General features: G+C 41.9%; 1 protein-coding gene across 2 annotated transcripts in view; it reads left to right on the plus strand.

Moving 5' to 3' along the window:
• Positions 1-18200, plus strand: part of Raf1 (Raf-1 proto-oncogene, serine/threonine kinase) — a 57635-nt gene that overhangs the window by 24677 nt on the left and 14758 nt on the right. For both annotated transcript variants that reach the window (XM_021165724.2, XM_021165725.3), the window contains exons 2-5: positions 7736-7968; positions 13795-13907; positions 16593-16695; positions 16969-17126. In XM_021165724.2, the coding sequence (XP_021021383.1) occupies positions 7762-7968; positions 13795-13907; positions 16593-16695; positions 16969-17126 (581 nt within the window). In that variant the 5' untranslated portion in view covers positions 7736-7761. The remainder of the gene's footprint in view (positions 1-7735; positions 7969-13794; positions 13908-16592; positions 16696-16968; positions 17127-18200) is intronic.

Genomic DNA, 18200 nt, shown 5'->3' on the forward strand with positions numbered 1-18200 from the left:
CTCTGGAGTTACAGGTGGTTCAAGGTTAGCTTGTGTTAATCTAAAAATTCCAGTCTAGTCTATAGTCTAGATCCTGACAATGACAAAAAACCCAAACCAAAAGTTGAGACTGTTTAGGCTTCTCTGCATCATTTGTGTTTCCATATGAGTTTTAGGATCAGCTTGTCATCTTCTACAAAAATGTTTGATTTTTAAAAAATTTTTTTTGTCACCTTGACACAAACTAGAATAATCTGAGAAGAGGGGGCCACAGTTGAAAACTGCTTCCATAACATTGGTCTATATCCTAACCTGTGGGTCATTTTCTTAATTAGTGACTGATTATGGGAGAGTCCAGTCCACTGTGGGTGGTCCTGGGAGTATAAGAAAGCAAGCTAGGAGGAGCAAGCCAGCAAATAGCACTCTTTTTATGGCCCCAGCTTTTGTTCCTGCCTCAGGTTTCTGTCTCAAGTTCCTACCTTGACTTCTCTGGATGATGGAATACAAGCTGTAAAATAAAATAAACCCTTTTCTCCCCAAGTTTTTTTGGTCATGATATTTTATCACAGGATTGAAACCATAAGTAGGGATTGGTTGAAACCCCTAGATGAATATGGAGATTATTGCCTCTTTAACAGTGACCTGTGTATTGATACACATGGCCCAACATGCTCATGAGTTTGTCTGTTTTCAGTTTTTTTTTAAATTTAATTTTATTTAAAAAAATTTTTTTTCTGTTTTCAGTTTTAAGAACCTCATGCCCAGTGTCTCCATTTAAGATCAAGTTCCAGCTTTGATTCTGCTGTGATTTGTCAAGGTTGGGGCTAGAGTGTGAGGGAGATGGCTGTTAGAACATAAGTGTTTCTTTAAAGAGAAGTATAGGTTGTGCATCTCACTTTACTGAAAGAGAACTCTGCAGACTGCCTGTGAACAGTCAGCTGTGGTGGTACACTTGTGTGATCCCTGAACTCAGGAGGTGGAGGCTAGAGAGGCTAGGCTGGGCTACAATTTGGTCCCCTGTCTGGGAAAAAAAGGGGGGCACGGGAAGCCACGCAGCTTTTGAAATGACCCTTGATGTTTGTTTTGAGGCAGGAGAGATGACAGAGGACAGGCTTTGTTTAGCAAGAGACTGCTGGAGGTACAGGAGAGTGCAAGTGAACAGACAGACTTTAGGTCAGGTCTAGAATTTTATGGGGATTAGGTTTGTTTAAAAGCCTGGGGTGGGGCTAGAGTTCTGGCTCAGAGGTTGAGAGGTTAAGTGTACTGGCTGGTCTTGCAAAGGACTGGGGTGTGGTCCCAGTCCTCATGTGGCAGCTTACAACTCAATTATCTGTAACTCCAGTTCCAGGGGCTCCAGTGCCATCTTTTAGCCTCCCTGGGCTCTAGGAACTGTTAAGTACAAGGTCATATTATGTAAAGGACATCTTTTCTGTTAGCATAATGTTCCATTAAAGGCCTTTGCCTTTCTCACCTAACAGAAGAGCAGTGAGCTGCTGTACTTAAAATGTACTGCATTGCACCCAACATGTATTCCTTCATTTTGTGTGTGCATAAGTGTGTGTGTGTGTGTGTGTGTGTGTGCTTGTGCCATGGGGCACATGTGGAGATCAGAGGGCAGCTTGATGCTGGTTCTTATCGTCCACCGTGTGAGTAGAGGGGATCAAACTCAGGACAGGGTTGATGTCAAGCCATCTACATGCCGAGCATCTCACTGGCCCTCCCTACCTTTTACATTTTTATTTATTTATGATTATTGTGTGTTTATGGCATGTGACTGCATATGTGCTTGCTATGGTTCAAATGTGGAGATCAGAGGACAACTTAATAAGAGTCATGTGTCACTTTGCACTATGGCTTCTGGATATTGAACTCAGGCTTGAATGACAAGTGCTTTTACCCAAGTGAGCCACTTCGTTGGCCCTGGTTCACTATTTATATTTATTATTTTACCTCAAATCAAGGAACAGCAGTGTTCTATAAGAACTTGTAAGAATGTGTAGATTAAGCAGAGCTCCTAGGAGAGTTGCATATAATATTGTACTTTCTATACTATTTTGGTAAAAGGAAGTCAGCAGTGTTACTTTAGTTAACTATCTGGTTTCTCCAGGGCTTTGAGCTAGAAGGAAATTAGGAAGTATTAGAGAAATGCAAACAAAGCCCTTCTAGCACCAGCTGAGGCTTTCTCCCCCTCAAACCCCTGTTAGGGTCATTGGTTGTAGTCAGTGCCTTGCCCCATCCATATTCCTTAACGTCATCAGGGACGTGTGTCCTGTGTTTTGTGAAGTGCTGCCCTGTTGGATTATGTCAGTCATGTTCAGCCACCAGGAAGTTCTCAGAACCCAGCACAGGCCTTACTGCTTCCTCCATGGGGAAGATAATAAGCTTAAGGGGCTAAATTCCCAGAAAACAAAAGTAAAACAAAAAACATACCTGTGTGGAAGATTCTAGAAGACTGAATTAGAACTTCTTTAATTGTGGAGAGTTAGAATGTTCTGAGTGAATTATCTTGGGCTACCTTTAGCCCTCTTATAGTCATTCATTGTCCAAGCATCTATTTGGTCAAACACTTGGATATCAAGCAAAACCTCTGAACTGTGTCCGCTGAACAGACCTTTAGGTTCCACCCATCCCCAGTCTAACTGTGGCTTGGGTGGATCTGGAGCCTGTAGTAGAACTCCCCACTCCCCTTGCATCCTCTCGCTCTTTTCCTGCTGGTGAACTCAGTGCTTTGACATATGACTTCTTTCCCCTGTAGCCACTTCTATGATGAAGCTTGTCATTTGAGGCCACATAAGTCCTCGTTCCTGGGCTGCTGGCACTCATTTTTTGGCTTAGAATAAATTCTCTCTCATTCCTTTGAGGTGAGCTGTGCTGTGCTGTGTCCTGTCAGCAGGACCATAGGTGCATGGGAACTTAAATGTGGGTTATCTGCTGTTTCTTCTTTTCCTTAGAAGAAAAGAAAAGAAAAACATTTGTGTATGTAAACATTGCTAGTGGTAGTTTGATGTTTCTAGACTCAGGTCATTAGGGGTTTCTATGTCTGGCACATGTATGCCATCCAGGAATTCCCCTCTTCTGGCCTGCTGGCAGTTTCCTTTGCTTCTTTCCTATATTTCAGTGTCCTATTGCTTCCTGTGTCTTAAGTTCTTTTCTCTCTTGACTTATGTGAATAATGAGGCCCTTCAGAAAGCAACATGGACAGTCAGGCTCTTGAATCATGAATGTTAAAAAGCTCTCTCTTTTACCCTTCCTTAGAGTTTTCTTTCATATTGTACTGACATTTCTTCCAGATTTGAAGCCATTCTGATTCCTGATCCTTTGGCGAAAACTTCTGAAGTCTTGTTTTCTTGTTATTATAAAATAAGTGTGATGCATTCTTAATCTGATAGAGTTCAGGTCCCCATCCATGTGGTTTGGTCTCTGGTCCTTTATTTTATATCGGAAGTTCTCTGCTAATCTCTTTTGTTAACAGGACAAGATTAAGAACTGACTGTGGTCTTAGAGCTCAGGTGAGCTTTACTGAACGTTGTGGTATGATGGGGAAGCTCAGCATGTTCTTTGAGTCTGGTTGCTGAGCTGGGGAGGAGGCTGCCAGTTTTTGCAGTCAGATGTTGAGTTAGTTTAGGCTCAAGTGTTGGGCCTGTTGAAATAGCATCTGGTCTGTCCTTACAGTCCATGCTGGTCTATAATCAGAGCTCTGTGTGCCTCCGCCAATGGCCTGTGTCTTTTGGTTTGTTTTGAGTCAGGGTCTTGCTTTGTATATCAGGCTGGTCTTGAACTCTCCATCTTCCTGCTCTGGTTGGGAGTGCTGGGCATATACAGACTTGTACCTGTACTACCTGGCCTGGTGTGGTCTGTCTCTTTCTCTCTCTTTCTCTCTCTCTTTCTTTCTTTCTGTCTGTCTGTCTCTTTCTTTGCTGAGCCATCTCTCCAGTTCTGTTTTTCAAAGGCATATATATAAACATAAGTTTATGATTTAATACTAGAAAGAATCATGTGATTCTTAGGCATGTTACAGGACTGGGGTGTGGCTTGGTGGTAGAGTGCTTTCCTACCTGGAGTGTGCTGTGTGGGTGGAAGGAAAGAAAGAAAGTTACACCGGGTAGTGTTGGCTTCTTTTATCTGTCTGTGTCTTTATCCTCTGTACATTTGAAAAGTGTTTGGTACTCCTGAGAGATGAAGCAGTGGCACATTCCATGCTTTCTGTATTTACCTCCCCGCCCGCCCGCGCGCCCCCCAGAAGGGGATGACAAAAAGTAGATGCCTATTGACTAGTCAGTTAAACAAACTGAAAGGCCTTTCTTAACATAAAAATCATCCAAAATCTAATTTTAAAATATAAGAAAAGACAGTATAATTTTTCATTCACCCAGTTTTAGTGAGAATTGTATATGAGATTACTCTTTTCAACATTTCATTTGTCTGTTCCCTAGGTGTTTGTCTTTCTGTTCCAGCCCCCCACCCCCACTTTGTTCGACTTTAGCCTGTGCTAATCACTTTTCTGGGGTGAGTGCTCACATGGCAGTGTACCACAGTCTTTCCCCACTGCACATATTCAGAGTAGATGGCGGTTTGTTTTTTTTTTTTACTGTAAACCTGAACTACTGTACCATCTGCTGACTTCTGTAGCATCCTTGTATACCCTGAACGTCATCGTCTTTTAGGGTGGGTGTATTTCTAATGTCTCTGCTCTTTGGAAAAAGGAAAAGATATAATGTTCTTCGTTTTTTTGAGTTTGAGAAGGTGCAGTCTGTGGTTCTGCTTTGGTCAGAAGTTACAAAGAATTAAACTCCAGCAATGACTGAAAAAGGGAAAAGCTATATATAATTGTATTGATGTAATAATCCCTTCCGCAGATGTCAGCAGGCTACTATGTACTTCATGGCGTGGGGTTCTCTCCAAGGGCAGTGCTTACCCTGACTTCCAACTGCTGAGCCATCTCAGTCCACCCAATAGTTCTGTTTTAAATGGAACCTGCTTGTGACTATAATTTTATGTTGTATCTTATAGCAATTTTCTTAGTACATTTTAATATTTAGTGTTATATAGACTTAGAACCACTGCTGTTCAGTTTTTCCTTTCCTTTTCTTGCTTCTGCTTCTCCTCCGGTTTCTTCTCCTCCTCTTTTCTTCTTCCTTTTTTCTTCTGCTTTTTTGAGTCAGGGTCTCTGTACAGAGCCTGACTGTCCTGGAACTTCTATGTAGATCAGACTGGCTTACTTACAGAGATCTGCCTGCCGCTGCCTCCTTGTGTTGGGATTAATGCTTGATTTTGGTTAGTTTTTTTTTTTTTTCAGTTGATAGCTAACTTTGGTTGATTCAAAATAATCATAGGAATTATAGTTATCATGATTGGTGAGTAGACTTCTTCCACTGTAAAATCAAACCACAATGATAAATAAGGTCATACAATAACTAATAGTTACTGTGAAAAGAATGAAAATTTAGCAGCCGGGTGTGGTGGCGCATACCTTTAATCCCAGCACTTGGGAGGCAGAAGCAGGCGGATTTCTGAGTTCGAGGCCAGCCTGGTCTACAGAGTGAGTTCCAGGACAGCCAGGGCTACACAGAGAAAGCCTGTCTGGACCCCCCGCCCCCCCCAAAAAAAAATTTAGTGTACCACCAATGGAATGCCTGAAAACTCATAGGATTACACAAAGCTCTGGGTTAGGCGCCTTTGTTGCAGGTACTGGTCCAAGTATTAAGAATATACCAGTGAGTTCTGCTCACAGAGCAGACATTTATAAACAGTCTCGGTAATAATAAGTGTCACACTGAGAATTAATCAGGTTTGTTTGCTGGGGGAAAGGGGAATAGACTGTTTTGGCTGGAGTGTCAGCTAAGGACTCTTTAAAAGGCTGTCTTGGTTGAGACAGATAGTGAAAAGGCTATTTGATTGTTTCTGGGGTTTTCATCCTTTGGGTGAAGGGAATAAGAAATTCTGAGGTATGAAAATTGGCCTGTTCTGGTGGGTTTGTCTCTTTTCTTTTCTTCTTTTTCTTTTTCTTTTTTCTTTTTTCTCTTTCTTTCTTTCTTTTTTTTTTTTTTTTTTTTTTGAGACAGGGTTTCTCTGTATAGCCCTGGCTGTCCTGGAACTCACTCTGTAGACCAGGCTGGCCTCAAACTCAGAAATCCACCTGCTTATGCCTCCTGAGTGCTGGGATTAACGGCATGTGCTCCTACCACCACCTGGCTGTTTTCTTTTTCAGACAAGGTTTCACTATGTAGCCCTGGCTGTCTGGGAACTGAGTATTTAGACCCGGATGGCCTCACATAGAGATCTACCTGTCTCTGCCTTCCAAGTGTTAGGATTAAAAGTGTGTCCATCATTACTGGTATGATGGGTATGTTCTGAAAGCAGTCTTAGGGGCCTGGTTAAGGAGTTTAGATTTTATTCTGAGTTTTCAGCAAGAGGGTGACATGCTGAGCTGCTGTTTAAAGATTGTTTTGGTGATAAAAACTCAGCCCCTACGATGTCAGAATTTTAGTAGGTAGTACGTTCTGATTCTTCTCCAGAAAGGTTGGCCGAGATTTAAAATACCACATAGTGATCTTGAGTAACTTTCCAAACCGACTCTGCTTTCCTGACTTCAAATTAAGGTTACAGATGTTCCTGCACCCCTATAGCACAGTCTGCATTCGCTCAGGCCCCTCATGTGGAGGACATAGTATTTACATGGGCTCTGCATATGTCTTTGATGTAAGTCCACTTCACCCAGAGAACTCAGGATTGTTAAAATCTCTCTCTCTCTCTCTCTCTCTCTCTCTCTCTCTCTCTCTCTCTCTCTCTCTCTCTCTCACACACACACAGACACACACACTTTTGATTTACAATTGGTTGAGTCTATGGCTGTGGACCCACAGGTATGGCACAGGAGTATGGTTGCAGTTAATCCTTAATTCATTTCCTGGGCTGAGAGTCAGCACATAGTGGGTAGTCAGGTAGAAAGTTCTGGTTGAAAACAGGGTATAGGTTACATTTTCTTTAATTCTAGGACATTTCATCCCTGACTAAGTGATTTGTGTGTCAGGACTGTATGTGAGACAGTAAGAGCTGTAGAGTCAGAGCTCCTCATGTGTGTATCTTAGCCTGGACACTCAGAAGTATGTTGTAAGAATTTTCTCTGCTTTAGATGGGATAGCACTTCTACTTAGTATCTAACTGTATGTATTAATGTGGATAATAGGAATGAGGCATGTATATACATAAATTTGCGTATGTGCTATGTATGCACGCACGCACATATGCTCTGTATCCCACCCCACAATAGAGGCTCCTGGTGAATTCTATCTAGCTCCTGCTGGATAAGACAAAAGAAGTGTCTGACAGAAGGCTCAAAGGGAGATTCTCATAGTTTTCTAAAGGAGGAGAACCATTGCTTTGTCTCCTTGCTGACTTGCAAGTGTCTGGGCATTCTTAGTCCTTATACCTGAGGCATGTTACATAGTTAAAACATCAGGTTATGATGGGTTACATGACCAGTCTGCCGCTTTGGTTCTGCACTCAAACTGAACCCTGAATATTACAGTGGAAAATTCCGACTTTGTAAGTAGATATGGAATCTGGGAGTTTGGGGGCAGCAGCTAGGATGATTTCTTACAAAGAGTAGAAGGAAGAAATAAATCAGTATATTTTTTTTCCTGACTAACTTGCTCACAGATTACAAAAAGCCATGAACCACTGTTTTCACAACTTTCTATATTGTGTTCTTGGGTTAAGTACTTTTCTTCTAGAATTATAATTATTTGTCTTTCAGGTATAAGTATTGTTTAAACTGCATCAATGGAGCACATACAGGGAGCTTGGAAGACGATCAGCAACGGCTTTGGACTCAAAGATGCGGTGTTTGATGGCTCCAGCTGCATCTCCCCTACCATTGTTCAGCAGTTTGGCTATCAGCGCCGGGCCTCAGATGATGGCAAACTCACGGATTCTTCTAAGACAAGCAATACTATCCGGGTTTTCTTGCCGAATAAGCAAAGGACTGTGGTATGTGACCCTAGAAAATGTAGTTCTCTTGCCTTTGGAGACTGTGCTGTGCTGTCCAGTTTATAGATGGGAGAATCTCCTTGTCACTTGGGGTCTCTGTTAATCGTTTTTTTTTTTTTTTTTTTTTTAATTCCCCCAAGTGAAAATTTATTTTTATTTTTAAAAAGACTTATTTGGGGTTGGTGAGATGGCTCAGTGGTTAAGAGAATTGACTGCTCTTCCTGAGGTCACGAGGTCAAATCCCAGCAACCAACCACAATGGTGGCTCCCAACCATCTGTAATGAGAAGCAAATAATAAAAACCTGTGGGCTGGAGTGAGCCGGGGGTGTGTGGGAGAGGGAGGTGGAAAGAGCTGGGCCGGAGCAAGAGGGAGAAGGAAAGGGAGGAAAAAAGAAAAAAAAAGACCTATTTGTTTTATCTCTCTCTATATCTCTATCTCTATCTCTATCTCTATCTCTATCTATATCTAAGTGTTCTGTCTTCATGCACACGAGAAGAGGGAATCAAATCTTATTATAGGTGGTTGGGAGCCAGCATGGGTGCTGGAGATCAAACTCAGGAGCTGTGGAAGAACAGTCAGCCGCTCAGATTTACTGTATGAAATCACTGATCTGCTCACTCTCTACTGCCTTCAATCATTGCCCACAAAAGCCTTTTTTTCTGCATCTTTATTTTTGGGTGAGGAGGAGAGGATATTTCTGATACTTTTTTTTTCTTTTGAAATATTTTAAAAATTGTATTTATTAATTTTGTGTGTGTTCATGTGTGTGCGGTGCTTGCATGTGTGTACTGCTACAGTATGACATGGAGGCCAGACAGCTTGTATGAGGAGATTTCCTCTTCCATTACCACATGGGCCCTGGTACTGAGCTCAGATGGTCAGGTGTGGCAGCAGCTGTCTGCCTCCAGAGCATCTTGTCAGTTGTTAGCCAATTTTTTTTTTTTGGGGGGGGGGTTCTTCTTCTTCTTTTAGTTTCCAAGCTAATTAAAACTAATTAAAGAAAGGGGGGGGGAAGACATTTATTCTTCTGTGAATGCAAAGTATTGACTTAATTTTTAGATTGCATTACATATGAGGAAAATACAATTTTCTGGGTTATTTTACTTTAGGAAAAAGTCTAGATTTTTAATTTTGAAAAAAATTTAGTTTTTGTTTTATGCGAATGAGTGTTTGCTACCTGCCATGTATGTCTGTGTGCCAGTGTGTTCAGAGCGCATAGAGGCCGGAGAGGACACTGGATTCCCTGGAACTGGAGTTACAGACTGTTATGAGCTGCCACGTGGCGCTGGGAATTAAATGTGGCTGCTCTGCAAGAAAAGCCAGTGCTTTTAACTATTAGGCTATCTCTCCATCTCCTAGGAAAAGATATTTTATTATTTTATAGGCTCAAGATAGATTTTTAGGTTGCTTAAGAAGAAACTCCTGCCTTGTCTCTTCTCAGGGCACAAAATATTTCTGCATTTTCCATGGAATCAGTGACGGGTCCATGTTGGAACCAGATGCTGTCAACAGGATTTTCTGACAGGAAACCCCATTATTTTCTAAGGACCCACTGCTCAAAACCCTTTACTCTTCTGAACTTTAAAAGCAAAAAACCAGTTTGACTGAAACAGAAAAGTGAACTTATATTGGTTTTTGTTTGTCAGGTCTTGTTTAACCTAAATTTAGAACTTGTTCATCCTTGTGGAGCACAGTATGAGACATTTGTTTGTTCCTTCAGGCTCTAAGGTTGGGAGGCCAGCCAGAGCTTTCTTGGTTTTCTTCTGACAGTCCCCTCTGGTTTTTCTTTTTTCTCTTTTCTTTTCTTTTCTTTTCTTTTCTTTTCTTTTCTTTTCTTTTCTTTTCTTTTCTTTCTTTTCGTTCGTTTTTTTTTTTTTTTTTTTTTTTTGGTTTTTCGAGACAGGGTTTCTCTGTGTAGCCCTGGCTGTCCGGGCACTCACTTTGTAGACCAGGCTGGCCTCGAACTCAGAAATCCGCCTGCCTCTGCCTCCCGAGTGCTGGGATTAAAGGCGTGCGCCACCACACCAGGCCTCGTTTGTTTTTTTGAGACAGGGTTTCTCTGTGTAGCCCTGGCTGTCCTGGAACTCACTCTGTAGACCAGGCTGGCCTGTAACTCAGAAATCTGCCTGCCTCCTCCTCCCAAGTGCTGGGATTAAAGGCGTGCGTCACCACTGCCTAGCCCCCTCTGGTTTTTCTAGTTGATTCCTTCATCCTTATTTATTTTGTTTGTGTGGTTTGTACCTGAGTGTATGTCAGTGTACCATGTATACACAGCACCCATAGAAGCCAGAAGAGGACATTAAATTTTCTAGATCTAAAGTTTGGGCTACCCAGTGCTTTCAGGGTTCATAGGCAGCTTACTATGAGATTCAAAAGAAATTAATTTTTAAAATTTATTTTATTTTATTTAAAGAAGAAGGTTGCTGAGCAGCTACCTTAAGATTAGGGACACAGTGTTTGTGCCAGCTAGTTGTGCTGGCTGTTGCTTCTCCTTTCACACTGAGTAGAAGACTCTATTTCTCCAGTAAGCAGTGCTGGCTGGTGCTTCTCCTTTCAGACTGAGTAGAAGACTATTTCTCCACTTACTTTTCCACTCTGGAGTCCAGATTCACAGATGAGGTATTTCAGAAACAAATCTGTAGTGCCAACATTAGATCATAGACCTTCTAGCTTGTGCTCCCTTCCCTGGATCCAGAACTTTGAGTTGTAGGTTGTCTAGGGCATTCCTCCAAGACAGGACCATGTTGGCTAGGTCATATGGAACCTCCCACTTCCCCTAAGCCTGTAAGAACCTGAGAACCTGGCCTTTGTTCTTGACTGAAGATACCCTTTCTGTCTCCCTTGTTGCACTTCTGTAGTACAATATTCCAACCCTCCTAATACCGTCATCCCTCTTTAGGGCTACAATGGCTAGTTATGCCTGTGAGCTCATAACTGGTGGATAAAATTCTTTCAAATGTGTCATGTCTCCACCAACCTGCAGTAATTTCGAATAGCCAACAGATCTTTTTAGCTTATTTCTCCAGAGGTAAAAAAGAAAATCTTCACTTGTTAGTATTGCTTTGTATAAGCAAAGCCATTTTAATACTAAAAGAGTAAAAAGGGTTATTTCAAGATGAGAATGGATTCTGTTCGAAGGTGTATCACATGACAAGATAATTCAGCTTTTCATAAATGGAGTTATTCTTCATGGTGCTGAACACTGCAATTTGGAACCAGATTTAATACTTGTTTCGGGTCCATTTGTAGATGTTAAAAACTAAGAGCCATTGAGGCTGCAGAGATGGCTCTACAGTTAAGAGGGTCCTGGAGTTCAACTGGCAGCACCCCAGTTAAGCAGCCCACACTCTCCAGCGCCAGGGAATATTACATGTGTAGCCTCTGTTACAGTGCATGTGCATTTATGTACATGCGGCCCCCCCCCCCCCCGTTAGAAAGAATAAAACCCCTCTAACAACAAAAAAAGAAGCCAATAGTAGTGGCTGCTAATAGTATTTCTGAGGTTTTTATTCATCTGTGTAATCCTTGACAGCCTTTGTTGGAACATAGCAGGTGGTTGGGAGTTTAACCTCTCCTGAAGCTTATGGGGAGGAAGTCTATAGCAAATGTTAGTTTCTTCTATTTCTTTGGCAAAAGATGGACCACCTTTCTCTGGGAAAACCAGTGGTGGAAAGTGTCTTCTGGCAGCCAGTGCCCTCAGGCAGCCAGCACTCCCCATCCTAGAGTGGCTTCCCAGGATTTCTCTTCTTCTAGATCAGTGAGACACCATTGACCTAATCACAGTGTGCATCCATGGTGGCAGGAGAGACAGACTGAGGATGTGTCTAACCGAAATGATTTTAGAAGGATACTTGTCTTTAGAAGAATAATAGTCTTTTAATGTTTCTTGACATTTTGTTTTCTAACCATGCACGTCTCTCTGGCTGCTGCTTCTCATGGTTACTGGACAAGTGAGTTACTAGAGTTGAGAACTCTGCCCTTACAACCAGCCACCTGGCAGGCAGGAATAGACACAGGTTCTTGGAAGCAGACTCCTTGGATGTGTTGTACAGGAGGCTAGGGAGACTGACAAATCCCTTGGCTGCTTCCCATGCTGTCTACATCTGGGGACATTAATCTATTAGAGAATAGATTAAGAGCTGTCCAGCTCTCAGAATCTGTGACTTCTATTGGAAATATTAAGATAACCACATATCACTTTACAGTTTTGAAAGCTGTCTAATAGGTGCATGAGTCTGTCAATGTGTGAGTTTAGCACTCTTTGCTGTTTTCTCATGTCTATAGCTCAGATCTCTAGTGCAGGCATGTCTGCCTCGTTTTGCTACACACTAGTAAGATGTTATAAGGGTAAATACCTATGAAAGTAAAGAGCTTACAGTAACAGTTCTGGTATGTTTATCACCTGGCTTACCCTTGGCTGATCATAGCAGTTCTTTTTGTCTGTTTCCACCCACACCTTTTCATTTGTTTTGATACAAATCCTAGATAATGTTTGTCTGAACTAGTTTGGTATGTCCAAGGAACTTTTTTCTTTAGGCAGAGTCTAACTCTGTAGTCTATGCTGTACTTAAACTCAAAGCAGCCATCTGTTTGAGACTCTTAAATGTTGGGAATAGATGCAAACCACCATGAAGCTATTAGAAACTTACAGAATGCTAATTGTTTAAATAGGCAACATGATTTACAAGTATGGGCGACTTCTGCCCCTGTCTAGTTCCCCAGTTCTTTCCCTTAGTATTCCTGTGGTAAAGAAGGTTTAGTAACTTGAAGAATCAGATGGACTCATCCACACCGAAGGAGGAGCGTGCTTGCTTATTTATTTATTTATTTATTTATTTATTTATTTATTTATTATGTGTAAGTACACTGTAGCTGTCTTCAGACACTCCAGAAGAGGGACTCAGATTTCGTTACAGATGGTTGTAAGCCACCATGTAGTTGCTGGGATTTGAATTCGGGACCTTCGAAAGAGCAGTCTGCGCTCTTAACCACTGAGCCACCTCACCAGCCCAAGGAGGAGCTTTTAAAGCTTAAAAAACCCCTTTTATTTTTTCTGTCACTAAAGTCAAGCAGGAACTCTGATCCTCCGCTTCCTACTCACCCTCACAGCTTTGACATTTGTTAGGAAGATCATCTCTCATCTCATGTGTGTTTTACCTTCTGTCCATGCGTCTGTGCACTTATGTGGACTCTTGCAAGGCCAGACAACTAAATGTACCAAGTGTCCCTCCATACCACTTAAAATTATTTTAAAAATGTATTTGTGTGTGTGTGTGTGTGTGTATGTGTATGTATGTATACGTGTGTATGCACGCATGCATGTATGCTCCATGGTGCATTTGTGGAGATCAGAGAATGGATAACTTCTGGGAGTTATTTGTCTCAGGGATTGAATTTAAGTTGTCAGGCTTGGCGGGAAGCACCTTCCCTCTAATTTTAATAGCAAGGTGTATGTCTTTCTAACTCACACAGCATACATAAACATATACTGGTTTCCCCACCTTTAAAATAGTCTTACTCTGTATTGTTGTAATGAAAGTATCTTCTCTAGTAAACGTGCCGTAGACCACTGTCCCTCAGATAACTAACTAAGGGTAGGTAGTTAGTACAGGAGATGTATAATGTTCCAATGCTGACTCAGGCCCATGTGCATCTGCTTATACTTAACTCTGGATATTGAGGTGTTTTTCTCTGTGTGTTCACTATTGCAAACAGTATGTCACAAGTCTATACCATTTTATATGTCGCACGTGTATTTCAGTGTTTATCTTTGCCAGGGATGCTGTAGCCTACACTGGTACTAAAGGGGATCGTTTGTTTGCAGGTCAATGTGCGGAATGGAATGAGCTTGCATGACTGCCTTATGAAAGCTCTGAAGGTGAGAGGCCTGCAGCCAGAATGCTGTGCAGTGTTCAGACTTCTCCAGGAACACAAAGGGTAAGAGCAAAGCCAGCCAGCATCTTTTAGGATTCTAAGCGTTTCCTAGCCACAAATAACTTGGTATATTACAATGCTTTGTATTAGCTTCCTAGGGATTAGTGCATGTGGATATACTTTGTTTTCAAAGTATCAATTCAGAAAAATTGCCTCTGAGAACTTGAAATTATTGCCTGGACATTGTCTTAAAAACTGTAATAAATGGGAGATGCTAATAGCATTGTCCAGGGATGGAGGGAGCATTGTTAGAAGGCCTGTTTTTGAGTGCAAAGACTTTTCCTGGTGTTTGCCATGCAGAGTGGGTACTCTGAACATGATTGCACTGTTTTTGATGGTTAAGAATGCTAGGGGCTAATGAGATGGCTCATTAACGGATTTGCTGCTCTCTCAGAGAACTCAAGTTCAGTTCCCAGCACTCACATCAGGTGGTTCACAGCTAATGGTAGCTCCCGCTCCAGGAGATTGTATGCCGCCTTCTGGCCTCCAAGGGGACCTTTACACACATGACACACATACCACTTAGAGACGTTCAGATATACAGAAAAACCTTTCTTCCCCTCTCCTCTTTTTTTTTTTTTTAACATAATTTTTAAAGATTGATTGATTGATTGATTGATTGATTGATTTTATGTATATGAGTACCCTGGCTTCATATACTTCCAGATGAGGGCATTAGATCCTATTACAGAAGGTTGTGAGCGTCCATGTAATTGCTGGGATTTGAACTCAGGACCTCTGGAAGATTAGTCTGTGCTCTCCTCCCCTCTTTCCCGCTCTTCTCCTCTTCTCTCCCTTATCCTTTGCCCCGATTCCTTGTCCCTTTTCATCTTGGGCCTAAAGAAATACACTAGTCAGTATAGTGCTTCCAAGCTCTCTGATTGCCCAACTGCCATAACACCCCGTGTGTGGCTGTGCCCTTGGAACCTCAGCACCTAGATGTCTCCAGAGACATCCAGAGACAGGCAGGTCCCTGAAGCTTGCTGGCCTGCTCACCTAATTGCTGCGTTCCAGATCAGTGAGAGAACTTGTCTCCAAAGCAATATAGATGGCACCCGGAGAATAAACCTCATGTTTCATGTTGTCTTGCTACATGTACACATTTATTGCAGTCCTAAAGAGAGATTCTTGGGCTGGTGAGATGGCTCAGTGGGTAAGAGCACCCGACTGCTCTTCCAAAGGTCCAGAGTTCAAATCCCAGCAACCACATGGTGGCTCACAACCATCCGTAACGAGATCTGGCGCCCTCTTCTGGAGTGTCTGAAGACAGCTACAGTGTACTTACGTATAATAAATAAATAAATCTTAAAAAAAAAAAAAAAAAGAGAGATTCTTGTCATTCATTCATTCTTTCTTTCCTCACCTATCTCGTTGTTGTTGTTGCTGCTGCTGCTGTTGTTGCAGTACTGGAGACAGAACCTAGGGCCTGGAATATGCTAAGTATTCAGTTCTATGAGTATTAAATCTTGGCTCTCTGATAGCCACAGGGCTGAAAGAGACAGGGAATTTCTACTTCCAGGAAAATACACTGTATTTCCAGTGGTGGTAGCCCATCTTCAAAGGCTGAAATCATGGCCCATAGCCACAGAGCACCATATCTGTACTGTTATTTACTATGGCAGCCAAGCCTTTGACTTTGCCCTCTTTGGGAAACAGTGCTTCTGCTACTAACCTCTTGCTTGTTCTCTGTGGTTGAGTTCCCTGGCTGGAGAGAACATCTCAGGAGAGTGTCTCCTCAATTTACCCTCCGCGTGTCTGTTCTTCTGTTTATTTAGCTAGCTTGCTGATCATCAGCGTGTCACCACTTCTGGCTAGATTGATTTTTGTGTCTGTCCCCAAACTAATACATAGACTTCCTTCAGGACTAGGGAGATTCTAAGATGCATTCACTCTTCTTCAAAGCTGTACTGATTTGGAACTGATCTCTGGTCTCTCTACCTATTCAGGAAGGGAGGTTTCCTTCCTGGTCTTCATTAGGAAACAATAGTACTTTAGACAGATAGATACCATTTCCCTACCTTGAATAGGGAATTATCTTAAAGAATGAATTATTGCTCAGTGGATAGCCAGAAGAGTGGCTTGTTGGTTTCTGGCAGGTGATAAGAGGGATCTGAGTGATGTCATATGTGCGTTACATTTCTTAATCGAAATATTCATCCTCAGCAGATCTGAACCAGTTTTTGCTTAAATCACTATGGTTTCCTGTCTTCCTTTTTCTGGGCACAGAAAGAGTGGTGTCAGTCAGTTTTAAAGACTGTTGTGTTCCTATAGACTTGTGTTTATTTTCATAACTTCTACAAACAACTTTGTAATTAGTCTGTAACTAATGTACAGCACATTTGTGTTAATATTATATGTATTATTTTAGATTGAAGTAGCTATTGAACACTAACCTGTAGTGACTTGGTAGGATTTTAATATTATGCAGTCCCCTTAAAGACAGTTACTCTTGTCATGAGATTGTTGTATTACATTTTTAAAGAATACTTTGTTCTAGGAGCATACATTTTGGAGTCCAACAGGCTTGGTATTCAACAGGTCACACAGTGAGCAGTGTTGGCTTATCTTTATGGTGGGACCAGAACACCTGTAAGGTGTGCTTAGACAGCATGCAGTAGACAATAGAACTGCTCTATGTCTTGAGCCTTGTCTAATGTTCCCTCATGTTATGCTTTGGATAATTTTTAGTAAGAAAGCACGCTTAGATTGGAACACCGATGCTGCCTCTCTGATTGGAGAAGAACTGCAAGTGGATTTTTTGGATCATGTTCCACTCACAACTCACAACTTTGTAAGTTTCCTTTCAGCTCCTCCCTTTCTTTGCCATTCTGGGCTCTCTACAGTGGATCGCTGACCTTTCTGAGAAGCTCTGGGTGCACATTGTTAGTTGCTTTCAGCTCTCCCTATGCTGTCATGTATTACCAGAGGCCCCTCTACCCTGTCTCTGAATCTGACAGTCTTGCAACTATGATTCTTCCCTGTGGGGGACCCTGGTAAGGACAGTGAGGGCAGTGCTGTGTTTGCTTGTCACTCGAGTTCTCACAATCCTGCTTTCTTGTCACAGGCTCGGAAAACGTTCCTGAAGCTTGCATTCTGTGACATCTGTCAGAAGTTCCTGCTAAATGGATTTCGATGTCAGACTTGTGGCTACAAGTTTCATGAGCACTGTAGCACCAAAGTACCTACTATGTGTGTGGACTGGAGTAATATCAGACAGCTCTTGTAAGGCACTGTGGTTTTTTTTCCTTGTAAAAAATGTCAGGGTCAGGTCCAGAAGCATTTTTGAGGATGCTCATTATACATTTTCAATGTAAAGTCTGAGCTTTAGGTTTGCTAAATAAATGATTGCTGTGAGTCAGAAGCTATTGACTTTAGAAGCATAATAGTTCTGAGATGAGTTAGTTTTAGTGTGGTGGTCATCTAGCTGTAAAATAAACAGGTAGGGAGCTGGGCATGACTCAGTTGGTAAAGTGCTAACTGTGCAAACATGAGAGCTGAGTTTGATCACCGGCACTGACATAAAAGCTGGGCCCACAGTGTGTAATCTCAGAGTTGGGAATGTGGAGACAGGGCTGTCCTTGGGTTTGCTGGCCAGCTACTCTAGCTGAGTCATTGAGCTGTAGTTTCAGTGAGAGATCTTGTCTCAGAGAATAAGGTGGAGAGTGATTGAGGAAGACTCCTAGCATTGACTTTTGGTATTCACTCCAGTCATATGAACTCAGACACACATGCACAAACAATACCAAAAGCAGGCAGGACCCATTGTCTGTCAAATTGTTACTGACACTGATTTGTAAGGAAAAGAACAGGGACATGGAAATTGAAGGGCTAGGCTTTCTCTTTTTATCTGGCCAGTGCTGTGGGTTGTCCCAAGAAAGCAGAAAGCAGAGCTTGTCCTGTTTCCTTCCTCTCACATCAGGGAGCAATGTGTTTGGGCCTCAGACAGTTTGGGTATAAAAGATTGAGGCTCTCTGTTAGGAGATGAGCCAGATACAAAAATATATTTCACAGAGAGAAAATAATTTAAATAATTGCATATTTTAAATTACACTTCTTAGAGTCTTTTAAAATCTTGTATTGAGATTATGAAAAGTCAGCTTTACCCTAATTGAAACATATTAGGAAAATGAAAGGAATATTATCTTCATTCACAATGGGAGAGAACCTTGTAGCTCCCACAGAAGTTACTTGTTGGTTCTCGGAGCACTTGAGTAGCAGAAAGGCATGTGATTGTGGCCAGTGAACACGTCACAACCTCAGGACTGTCACTAGTACCTCCAGGTCTCAGCTCCTTCA

This window comes from Mus caroli, unplaced genomic scaffold, assembly GCF_978045245.1.
Source record: "Mus caroli unplaced genomic scaffold, Mus_caroli_1 scaffold_7, whole genome shotgun sequence".
Lineage (NCBI taxonomy): Eukaryota > Metazoa > Chordata > Mammalia > Rodentia > Muridae > Mus > Mus caroli.